General features: G+C 42.7%; 1 protein-coding gene across 1 annotated transcript in view; it reads right to left on the bottom strand.

The window, feature by feature from the left end:
• LAMA3 (laminin subunit alpha 3) overlaps positions 1–12,733 on the bottom strand; it is a 254,743-nt gene that overhangs the window by 113,696 nt on the left and 128,314 nt on the right. The window contains exons 24-25 of the mRNA XM_047793935.1: positions 5,016–5,176; positions 696–804 (exon numbers count right to left, since the gene is read on the bottom strand). Coding sequence (XP_047649891.1) covers positions 696–804; positions 5,016–5,176 — 270 coding nt within the window. The remainder of the gene's footprint in view (positions 1–695; positions 805–5,015; positions 5,177–12,733) is intronic.

The following is a 12,733-nucleotide window of genomic DNA, read 5'->3' as shown; positions in this document are numbered from 1 at the left end:
GAATATTATCAGTAACAGGAATTTGCTTCATCCTTCGATAATCTCATGTTCCCTGAGATATTTATATATCTGACCACCCTTCCTAGCCTCAAACCTGCTCCCTCTGTTTATCACAATTCTCAATATTTAAGCTATGTTACTAAAGGGTATTTAATCTGTCAAAACTGGCATTTTAACTCTTAATAATTGCTATCTAATGAATAGAAAACACTCTTCTTGAAATAGAGTAAGTCTGGAATGGTCTGGAAAAAAATACCAGGGGATCACAGCCTTGAAAAATCTGAAGGAATTGGCCAAGAAGCTAATAGACATGATAAAATAGTAAAGTGGGAGAGAAAATAAACAGTAACTAAAGGCATTTCTATACACCAGCAACAATAAACTGGGAAATAAAACGACAAAAGATATTTCATTCATAACAGTAACAACAAATACAAGTGAATGAAATGAGGTTTTGTGAAATGGGTTCCGATTTGAAGACTAAACTATATTGGGTGCTACAGAAAAGGCCCCAACAAATGAAGAGGCAAGAGACATTTCCAGATGGGAAAATCAACATCATAACGTGGGCCGTTCTCCGCAGGTTAATTTTATACATGCAATGCAAATCCAGCCAAAACGTTAATATGCTTGGAAAAACTATATGTGGTTATCCATAAAAATGCTTCTAAAATTCAGTCAAAACAGAAGCATACCAGAAGGAATCGAGCTGTCCACGCTTTGAGCCGTATGTCAGCATCTGCTAACAGCTCATACACAGCGAGGCCACTCCCGCCGTCGGTCACAGCGCTGCGGCAGAGGATGCTGAAAGAGGAAGCAGTTTTCTCAGCCCACCTCCCCTGGCCTCCCTCGCCGGTCCCTCCCTCACCAGATGCCTTCCTGTGGGGCTGCTGAATGCACTTCAATTTCTCCTGTTTATAACAGGACTGCCAACCTTGAACTTTCCTGCAGGTGCAGTTTAGAAGTGATGCAGCCCATAAGCAGTACAGGAAAAAGAACCTTTCCTCTGTGCTCTGAGTTTCACCTCTCAGGGCTGCCTTGCTCACCTTCTCCGCCTGGCTTTAGGGGATATTTGGTTTAGTCATCTGGAGAAAGAGCCCCAGGACCAGTAATGTCTGGTCTCTAAGACATAGCCTTCTAGGAAGTTCACCACTACTGTCAGTACCGTTGGAGATTAAAGCTGCCTATAGACCACACAGCAACCATCTCACACCGCATCAGCAGCAGGGCTGGGAAACCCCAAGTTTGCCTCTGGAAGCCCAGTCTGTTCTTCCAAATCCTTCCTTCTTCGTTCTACCAGTGGTGCTCCTTCCCCCGATCCCATCAGGACACACAGAGCTCAGGAACATTTCAGAGGTCACGGTTTAAACCAGAGACTACAGCTTTGTGGTAAAACCCACAAAGGGAGTAATCTTTTTTTTTTTTTTGTATTTTTGCCTTTTCTAGGGCCGCTCCCACAGCATATGGAGGTTCCCAGGCTAGGGGTCTAATCAGAACTGTAGCCACCGGCCTATGCCAGAGCTACAGCAAAGCGGGATCCGAGCCACATCTGCAACCTACACCACAGCCCACGGCAACGCCGGATCCTTAACCCACTGAGCAAGGCCAGGGATCGAACTTGCAACCTCATGGTTCCTAGTCCAATTCATTAACCACTGTGCCATGGGAACTCTGGGAGTAATTTTTTTTGTTTTTGTTTTTGCCTTTTCTGGGGCCATACCCGCGGCATATGGAGGCTCCCAGGCTAGGGGTCTAATCAGAGCTACAGCTGCCAGCCTACACCAGAGCCACAGCAACATGGGATCTGAGCTGCACCTGCAACCTACACCACAGCTCAGGGCAACGCAGGATCCTTAACCCACTGAGCGAAGCCAGGGATTGAACCCGCAACCTCATGGTTCCTAGTTGCATTCGTTTCCACTGTGCCACGACAGGAACTCCAAAGGGAATATTTTTTGAGGAACATCTCTGATTTCATTCCCTCTAAAGCAGCAACTTCTCCGTCTATAAATATAATTTGGAAGTAGAGACATACGAAAAGCAAATGACCATCTCTGGGAAATATTTGAAATAATGCAATATTTTGGGGGTGGGAATTAAAATGATATAGTGTACAAAAAGAGCCATGGTTTGTGGCATATATTAGAAACTCAATAAAGTCATTTTCTTTTACCTTCTGTGCATGTATGTGGGTATAAATACATGTGTCAAAATGCATTTCTTTTGGATTCAAGCATAACTTTGGGAGTTAAATGCATTAAGTGACTCAGATTTAGCTTTATCCTTATCCACTATTCAGTTGTTACTAGGACTGGACTAACAGTAATAACTTGATTGATTGAATCATTAACAATCACTTCACTTTTGGAGGACAGGTCAGAGTTATCACACCACTATTCCAAAAAGTGGAGTTTCTACTAGCACCACTACATTTCTGTGGTGATGTTGCTTTGGGGGTTTCTTTGGCGGAAGGGGGTTGTGTATAGGTTCTCTCTTTTTCTTTCTTCCTTCCTTCCTTCCCTTCTTTCCTTTTCTTTCTCTTTCTTTCTTTCTTTCTTTCTTTCTTTCTTTCTTTCTTTCTTTCTTTCTTTCTTTCAGGGCCACACTTGCAGCATATGGAAGTTCCCAGGCTAGGGGTCAAATAGGAGCAGCTGCCGACTAGGGGTCGAATCAGAGCTGTAGCTGCCAGCCTACACCACAGCCACAGAAACCTGGGATCCGAGCCGAGTCTTCGACCTACACCACAGCTCACGGCAATGCTGGATCCTTAACCCACTGAGCAAGGCCAGGGATCAAACCCACGTTCTCATGGCTTGTTACCCTGCTGAGCCACAATGGGATCCAGGATATTATTTTTCAACAACATAGTTAGACCTCACTTGAGAAACAATGGGAAAGATTCAAATCTCAGCCAGAGAAGCTGCAATGTTGAAAGGATCTGTCGTTTAAAATAGGTTTTTATGGGTCAAATACTTTCCTGTTGCACCATATTTTTGGACTCCAGTACTTGTAGCTGGGGTCACCCCCACTTATGCATTTGACATGCAAAGTAGAGAGAACGGAAATATTTCAGGCAAGTGAAAAGATACCATGGGACTTTCCTGGGAGTGGTTAAATACAATACCAGTGATTCCTAGTCTAATGCAATGGTGTCTTGGAAATTTAATGACGGAGAACTTTGGTGTTGCCACCATGTCTGAAGCCAAAAGGATCTGCAGAATATCATGCACGTCTCTCCCCAAAACGCCATTCAGACAAAGGTCCTAGAACAATGCTTATGGCTTAGGGAATTCTGGAAGGGAGTGCTTTCTTCCTTTAGTTTTGAACTCACTTCTCTGCTTGGCATAGATAGTGTCAGCCTCTTCTGAGACATTCCAGAGGCACAAGGGTCATTAGGAATGTTTCTTCCTGTCCACTGAGCCATCTCTACTTTGTACCCTGTGGAGCAGGAATCAAGCTGTGATCTGGAAGGTGGGAGGGGTCAGAGAGCTGCACCGGTGAGTGGGCTTGGATGGATGGGCTATGGAGAAGTCCTGCCCCAGGCCCAGGGCCCAAGAGCCTCCAGGACTTGGGTGTTGAGGTGACCCACCCATCTGGGAGCGCACATCCCAGTGGCTGCTGATGTCACTGAGAGACGAAACTCATATTTTCAGATAATGACAGAACATTCTGGGGAACTTTTCTGTGCCATCTGGTGCTCCTATTAAAAATGCAAATATAATAACATTCTTTGGTTTTAAAATAATAACCCCAAGAGAAAACAGAAGAACAGATTTTTTTTTTAAGATTCTGAGAAGCCGTCACAGCTAATTTTTTAGGGTTGCCGAGAGCATGATGTTAATTTAATAACCATTTTATCAATGCTTATAAAATTTTCCATCCTAAGCTCCCCAAAGAAACTCTTTTCATACATTCTTTTCTTTGAAAAACAAGAAAAATGTTCAAAAATGTCATCTCAGGTTTGACAAAAAGCAATGTGGATGGAGACCTTTACACAATGTTCAAGGTCTTGGCCAAGAATCGGGAAGGTTCACGGTGACTATCCACCTGCTCTCTCAAAAGGCTGTGCCTCCCAGGGCCCCTTTTCTACAATTAATTGCATGTGAAGGATTTCCTGTTGTGGCTCAGTGGTTAATGAATCTGACTAGGAACCATGAGGTTGGGGGTTTGATCCCTCCTGGCCTTGCTCAGTGGGTTAAGGATCCGGCGTTGCCATGAGCTGTGGTGTAGGTCACAGACGCTGCTTGGATCCCGCGTTGCTGTGGCTCTGGCATAGGCTGGTGGCTACAGCTCTGATTAGCCCCCTAGCTGGGGAACCTCCATATGCCGAGGGAGCGGTCCTAGAAAAGACAAAAAGACAAAAAATTTTTTTAAAGTTTCATGTGGAAACATCCCTTGCACTGATTCTGTAATTAAAGCATACTCTGAACATCAGCATATATCATGAAGTATTATGCAAAGAAAACAATTTTTAATAAATCCTTGTCAGAGCTCTTGGAAGAGATGACCTTCCTCAAGGTGAATCGGAGATGCCTTGGTCAAATTATTTTTCACCTGACGATCACCAAACACTAACTGTCCCAGGTCTGAAGGGCATGCTGTGAAGGCAGGTGTCCTGGAGAACAGTCTTGTTCCCTACGCCTGGCACCCATGTGCTTGACACGGTGTTTGTGGGGAGAATACGGAGTTCACTGCCCCACGTGGGGGTGACCGAGACTAAAATTAAAAGGTTGTGCTGCTTCATGGGAATCTGAGCCAAAATGGTAAGTAGAACATTCAGCTTTTCAAGAAAATGCAGCACTGTCAAGGCACTGCCTATGGAGAAGGCTTCTGATACCTGTACTGGGGGAGATGCTGAGTGGCACAACGCGTCGCCGCTGGTTTTCAAGCCCGCCCTCAAAAAGGAAACAGCTTTCCAAGCCAGATTAAAACCAAAGTTCCCAGAGCTGACCTCTGACTGTTCAGTTACAGAGGTTCCCCCACCTCCGGGGCCGGGGATGGGGGGGACCACTTACCTGTACTTGCAGCTGTAGATGTCTGCCCAGCCTGTCAGCATGGCCCCAGGACTCTGCACGTGCACAGTGACCTCAGACAGCTGGTCTGCTTCCGTGGCATACTCGAGCATGACCACATAGTGGCCCACCTGCGGGACCCGCAGCCGCAGGCGCAGTTCCACCTGTTGCAGAGCCAAGCAACAGACTGAGATGTACGGAGTGTGTTTGCATGGGCAACAGTGAAAATGGGGCTGAGCGGACCCCTGCTAGGAGTTTTGTATGTTCTCATAATGGGAAAGGTGGCCCTCTAGGTGGGATGCCAGGAACAAATACAGGACGCCCCATTAAATTTGAATTCAGATAAACAACACATAATTACAATTTAATCCCAATTCAGATTTAATGGAGCATCTGGTATTTTCACTGTCTAAGTCTGGAGACTCTACTCGTGGGGGCCTCTGCTTCTACTACCCAGATATTCGCTCTATTTCTCAAGGTGAAAGATACTCCAAAACTTGAGGTAGAAAGGCATGTCCAATGAGAGGTAAAAGGAACGGAAGTATATCGTGAAGCTCTTTAATTGCGCTTTGATTTTTTTTTTTTTGTCTTTTTGCTATTTCTTTGGGCCGCTTCCATGGCATATGGAGGTTCCCAGGCTAGGGGTCTAATTGGAGCTGTAGCCGCTGGCCTATGCCAGAGCCACAGCAACGTGGGATCCGAGCCGCGTCTGCAACCTACACCACAGCTCACGGCAACGCCGGATCGTTAACCCACTGAGCAAGGGCAGGGATTAAACCCGCAACCTCATGGTTCCTAGTCAGATTCATTAACCACTGTGCCACGACAGGAACTCCCTTGTGCTTTGATTTTTAAAAAGGAAACTAGGAGTTCCCTTGTGGTACAGCAGGTGAAGGATCTGGTGTTGTCACTGCAGCAGCTCAGGCCACTGCTGTGGCACTAGTTCATCTAGTTTGATCCCTGGCCTGGGAACTTCCACATGCCACAGGTGTGGCCAAAACAAACAAACAAACAAACAAAAAATAAAAAATAAATTCTAAATTATACAGATGCAAATACTGTAAAGTGATCTACCCCACTCCTGTGAAGATGACTGATAACAGCTTTAAAAAAGGGAACTTTGATAGAACCAGTGTCAATCTGGAAGGATCTTTCCCACTTTGTGGCACAAAACTATCCTTATCTAGTTATTGGTGAAGAGGATACACACACGTTTTATGGGTGGTGTTACTGAACTTCAACTTCATAAAAAAAGGTGGGTGCATTGAATCTGTTGTCTACATAAAACTGGAAGGAATAACTAACATGCCTGGTGTCAAAAAAGGATTCAAAATGATTTAGTCAGTATACACTTACTAATATACTTATTAAACACCAAGCAAAGTGATGGATATACAATGGTAAACAAGACGAACTTGGTCTCTGCCCTCAGACAAACTTTAATCAAATAATTAGATCATTAGACAAATACAATGTAAAATGAGATATGTGACAAATGCTGAGAAGAAGGACTAGGGGAGTGCCTGAGCTTATCAGGAAGATGAGTAGGGAGGGGGAGACTGCCCTGAAGAAGCAACAACCAGGCTGAGCACTGGAGGATGAGGAACAGATAACTGGACCAAGAGAAGAGGGAAAAGCATTCAGGCAGAAGGAACAGCCTACGACATACCAGGCTGTAGGGAAGCCTATACTGTAAGTCCAAGCAACTGAAGGCAGGACACACTGGCAAGGAACAGAGAGCAGGGGGAGGTATGATAAAATTGGGGGGTGAGAGGGGTGAGCTTAGAGGCCACTGAAAATTTTCATCTCCATCCTAAGAGCAATAAGATGCTATTGTAATGTTCCACTTGTGTATATGTGAGGGTGGGCTGAGAAAGTCAGTGATGATCAGATACTTCTATCAAAGTGAGGATGCTGATTATAGGATGGAGGACAGTTGGGAGATACAATAAGCAAGACCTGATACGGAAGAGCGAATGAGGAGGCTACTGCTGAGATCCTCATGCAAGATGTCTGGACAAGAAAGACAGATGGAGAGAAGTAGAAATATTTTAAGTTTGGGAAGTACAGTCAGGGGTGGGTTGACTTTGATGGGGAGAGTGGGATAAGTCCTGGATGACCCTGAGAATTCTGCTTCTTGTGTGTAGAGGGATGGTGGTACCATTTTCTGAGGTAGGGACCACTAAAATGGAATCCGAAATCACTCTGAGACATCTAAGAGGCAATGTCAAGAAGGAAGTTGGTTATGCTGCTCTGCATATATAAGGGGAGGCGTGACTGGACATACCAATTTGGGAGTTATCTGTGTAGATTTGGTCTCTAACACAACAGACACGGAGAAGACTGCCTAGCAAGAGACTGCTGAGTAAAAAGACAAGGGCAAAGACTGAGCCGCAACAAATTCTAACATTTAATGACTAGTCAGAGAAGGATGCTCCTGCAAATGGTATTTTGAGGAAGCAGCCAAGGGAGGTAGGAAGAGATCCAGGACTACTCTTGAATTATGAAAAACAAGGAAAGAGAGTGTTTTTAAATGGAAAGAGTATTCAACAAGTATTGAAAGCTGCTGAGAAGTTAAACAGATGAATACATGAAGGCTGGAAAATATCTATTGGATTTAGCAACAAGGGTATCATTGGAAACCTTGGCCTTCCCAAAAAAAAGGTAACAGTGGGAGGTGAAAGGCAGACTATGTGGGTTGAGGTGTGAGCAGAAGGTCAAGAATTAGAAATTGTGAGTGTAGACAATTCTTGGTTTTGAAAGGGTGAAGAGTAATTGGTTGGTGGCTAAAAGATTGTGGGAGGGGAAACGAGGGTTTTAATAAAAATAAAATAGAATTCAGCATTTTTTAAATGAAGGTGACTTCCAGTTCAAAATGCACAGAAATTCACATTTACTGTACCCCTTCTGCTCCAAGAGACAGCAACTATGGATAAAATGTTTTAATAGAAAAACAAAAAGTTATGCTGGGGATTAAAAGTAGGCAAATGGGAGTTCCCACTGCAGCTCAGCGGTTAACAAACCCAACTAGTATCCATGAGGATAAGGGATCGATCCCTAGCCTCCCTCCAGTAGGTTAAGGATCCGGCATTGCAGTGAGCTGTGGTGTAGGTCAAAGATGTGGCTCGGATCCCAAGTTGCTGTGGCTGTGGTGTAGGCTGGTGGCTACAGCTCCAATTCGACCCCTAGCCTAGGAACTTCCATATACCGCCGTGCAGCCCTAAAAGGCAAAAAACAAAAAAACAAAAAACAAAAAAACAAAAACAGAGACAGATGATGGAACATAAAGAAAAGAAAAACTGAAATGGCACTGTGGCTGAAGTCACGGGCCTGCTGTCCCTCGGTTTGGGAGCAAGCTGTGTGCATCAGCAGTTCAGCGCATGCAAAGTAAGGAGAACTAAAAATGCTCCATATGAGACAGTGGCCAGATCCAGGCTCATGTTTTGAAGGAAAAGGATGAGGGTTCCCTCAAATCATAAAAAGCTGAAAAAAATTATTGACAATATGGGTTTCAGCTTTACAAAAAAGCTATGGAATTTGGGAGCCAAAGATCAAAGATGAGACCGCATGACCAAGAATTGGGTTAAGTACCCACTAACTCCATCTCTGAATCTATACTATCCCCAGCATCATAATAATAGAGGTTGGCACAATGTAATGCCTGGCTCCAGGCTAAGGGTCCAGAGAACCAGAGAAGCACTATAAAACCACTAGCCTCAGATGGATGTAGAGAAAGTAGGAGAGATAAAAACATCTCTTTCAAAGTAAGCCGATAAGCAAACCAAATTAACCTCAGGAGTTCCCATCATGGCGCAGTGGAAACAAATCCGACCAGGAACCATGAGGTTGTGGCTTCGATCCCTGGCCCTGTTCAGTGGGCTAGGGATCTGGCATTGCTGTGAACTGTGGTATAGGTTGCAGACGCAGCTCGGATCCCGAGTTGCTGTGGCTGTGGTGTAGGCTGGTGGCTACAGCTCTGATTAGACCCCTAGCCTGGGAACCACCATATGCCATGGGTACGACCCTAAAAAGACAAAAAATAAGTAAATAAATAAATATCTTTTTAAAAAAAGAAAGAAAAAACATCCATGTATTCCAAAAGTCTCGAAGAAGTCACCCAGAAAGCAGCACAGAGAGCCAAAGAAATATAAAATATGAAAGAGCAGCTTGGAGATAGATCGAGAGGCTCTAACATTCTTCCAGTCTGACTTCCAGAAAAGAAAATGTAAGGGCTGGCAGCCAAGTAATATATATATATATATACAGACACTATCTGATAATTTCCCAGGATGAAAGACATAACTCTTCATATTAAAAGTGCATTTGAGTATTAAACTAATAAACAAAAATAAATAAATCTGCACCTAAACACATAATAATGAAATTTATAGAATATCACAAACCAAAGTCTATCCTAGAACTTATGGTTAAACATACTGGATTTAGCACACATATTTATTAATCCTCCCTCTCAGAAATCCATGAAAATAAGGGTAAATATTTTTAAAATCATAAACCCACAAAGAAAAGAAAATAGCAAGGAGGAAAAGAACAGACCAGAGAAATACAAAAGTGGGGAAGCTGGAAAGCAAATGAATGTTAACTAATTGAACAGGCTAAAGAACACTGAAATCTAAGTGTCTGTGCGTGAGTGTGCATGTGTGTGTCTGTGTGTGTGTGTAGGGCCTAGGCTGGGGTGGAGTTTGAAGAAAAAAAATCTAAGAAATCTCCCAAAACAAAAAATAAAGAGAATGGAAAGGTGGATTAAAGATAAAGAAATGTTATCAAAGAAATAACTCAAGACAAGTTTCCCAGAGAAACTGTCAGGCTAAAAGGGTCTGCTGAGAGCCCAGCACATTGGTTGAAACATTACCTCTATCAAGGTACATCCTTGTGAAATTTCAGTACAATGAAATAAAGAGATGATCCCAAAAGCTTTAGGAGAGGAAAAACAGGTTGTATCCAAGGGATTGGAAATCGGAATATAACTTTTCAACAGCAACATTTGAAACTAGAATGGGGACATGTCATCAAATTCTGGAGAGAAATGATTTTTGATCTAGAATCTAAATCTAAAAAAAGTAAAAAAAAATCAAGATTGAGAGTAGAATAAAGATATTTTCAGATACGCAAGGTCTAAAAAAAATATGCACCTCCTATGTGTCCTTTCTCAGGAAGCCATTGGAGGATATACTGTACCAAAATGAGAAAGCAATTTTTATTAAAGGATGAAGTCCCAATAGTCAAGATAAAGAGGATCCAACACAAAACTGAATGAAAAGAGAATACCTAGGATGGTGACGTGGTGATGAAAATTTTCAGACTATAACTGTGCCTTGGGCCAAGAAACTACATTCCAAAGCAAAGAGATGAAGGATTCTGAGAGACGTCTCCAAGAAAAAATGGAGCAGAGGAAAAAAAAAAAAAAATAGGAAGGGAGGGTATGTGATTATTTGAACTGAGATGAAATTTATAATCCATCTGAAAGTCTGGCAGAAAGAGTTAAAATAAGACTTCCGGACAAAAATAAGTTGGAGATTGGTTGATAATGGGTAAATAAGCATCCTAAAGTTCATGTCAATAATAAGAAAATAGGGAGTTCCCATCGTGGTGCAGAGGAAACAAATCCAACTAGGAACCGTGAGGTTGCAGGTTTGATCCCTGGCCTTGCTCAGTGGGTTAAGGATCCTGCATTGCTCCGAGCTGTAGTGTAGGTGGCAGATGCGGCTCGGTTCTGGCATTGCTGTGGCTATGGTGTAGTTTGCAGACACAGCTCAGTTCTGGTGTTGCTGTGGCTGTCCTGTAGGCCAGCAGCAACAGCTTTGATTAGATCCCTAGCCTGGGAACCCCCATATGCCACAGATGTGGCCCTAAAATGGCAAAAAAAAGAAAGAAAAAGAAAATAACAAATACTGAATAACCTTAGACTTTGTTGGAAAAATTTATACTTAAGAACATATTTTAAATTGTTAAGGATAATCACAAATACTGGGAAATAATCTACACCTACAAAACAAGCACAGAGATAAAGAAAACTGCCTCAATAAAACAGAAATCAGGAAATGTTTTTTAAGAGAAATAAAAAGCTACTAAACAAAATAAGTAAGATGATAAAATAAGTCCAAATATGTCAGTAATCACAACAAATATAAATGGATTAAAGTCACACATAAAACAGAGATGATCGGATTGAAATATTTAAAAATCTAGCTACGTATTGATTTACGAGAGACAGAGGCTTGCCTGGTGTACAACAGGCTTGACTTAAAAAGATGAATTGTCCAGATTCTCTTTTTCACAGAGAATAAAGGGAGACTCAGCTGGCAATGAGTGCTGGAGCTGGGAGGTAACAAGGGAATGAGACCAGAGCAGCCTTCAAGGCAGGTCTGTGAGACAAAGAGCTACAAGTAAGCAAAGGAGACAACTCAGTAGACAGGAGAACACAGAGAGAGAAGGGAAAGCCTCTGTAAGACAGCCAGGTAGCTCCCTTCCTCATGGGTTCCTGGGAGACCTGAATGCACTCATTCCTGCCCTTGGAATCCTGCTGGACCACTCTGTCTCCAGAAAAACAAAAACAAAAACAAAAAAAAACCCCACTAATTCATATTAGTGAGATTTAGTGGGCTGCTCTTCCTTTCAGTTCAGAGACTGAATAGAACATAGAATAGCAATATGGCTAATAGTTCCTGAGCAAGCCTGGTATGCAGGGCATCTCAGCAAGAGCCCCACATGCAATATTTTATGGAACAGTACCCAAAAGGTAGCTACTATTCTTTTCCTTATTTTGTATGTAAGTAAATTCAGGCCCAAGGAGACTTCACAGCTACTTAGGGGTGAACCAAGACATGACCTAGGTAGTTTCACTCCAGAATTACCCCCTTTAGCCACCACGCTATACCATTTCTCCAAAATGAAGAAAGGACTACTCTGCATTGCTCTAGGAGGCTTGTAAGGACCAAAAGTTAGATATTATAATCAATTAGATTTGGGCTTAATATAAAGAAGGACTTTCTAATAATGACAGTTTATTTAAAAATGGATTGTGCTACCTAGAGAAGAAGTGAGTCCTCCATCAAGGTAAGTATTCAACAGAGGCTAAATGAATAAATACCTGACAAAGGATAACGTAGAAAGAATTCTTTCACAGGAAGGGACATTAATTGATTCCTAAGACCTCTTTTAACTCCATTAGTCTCTGAATTTTAGCAGAGTGTATCTATTAATGCTGTGCAACAGCTTTCTTTGATGGCAAAAATATTCTATAATCTGTGCTGTCCAATAGGGTGGCCACTAGACATATATGATTATTAAACACTTGAAATATGGCTAGCATGACTGAGGAACTGCATTTTTTAAATTATTTTTTCTTTTTTTACAGCCACACCTGCAGCATGTGGAAGTACCCAGGCTAAGGGTCAAACTGGAGCTGGAGCTGCCAGCCTGTACCACAGCCACGGCAACGCAGGATATTTAACCCACCAAGCCAGGCCAAGGGTTGAACTGGCATCCTCACAGAGACAAGATCCAGAGCCACAATGGGAACTCCTGGAACTGAATTTTTAGCTTTACTTAAGGTTACTTAATTTAAATGCATATAGCTTCATAGGCCTAGTGGCTACTGTATCAGACAGCACAAGTCTGCAAGCATTCAGATAAAACAATAAAAAGGAATGTTAAATAAAACTGGCCAGTCCAGGGCTTAGTTTTATGCATCATGCAAA

Source organism: Phacochoerus africanus, chromosome 8 (assembly GCF_016906955.1).
Source record: "Phacochoerus africanus isolate WHEZ1 chromosome 8, ROS_Pafr_v1, whole genome shotgun sequence".
NCBI lineage: Eukaryota > Metazoa > Chordata > Mammalia > Artiodactyla > Suidae > Phacochoerus > Phacochoerus africanus.
The sequence above is the reverse complement of the archived record's forward strand: the minus strand, read 5'-3'. Positions and strand labels throughout refer to the sequence as shown.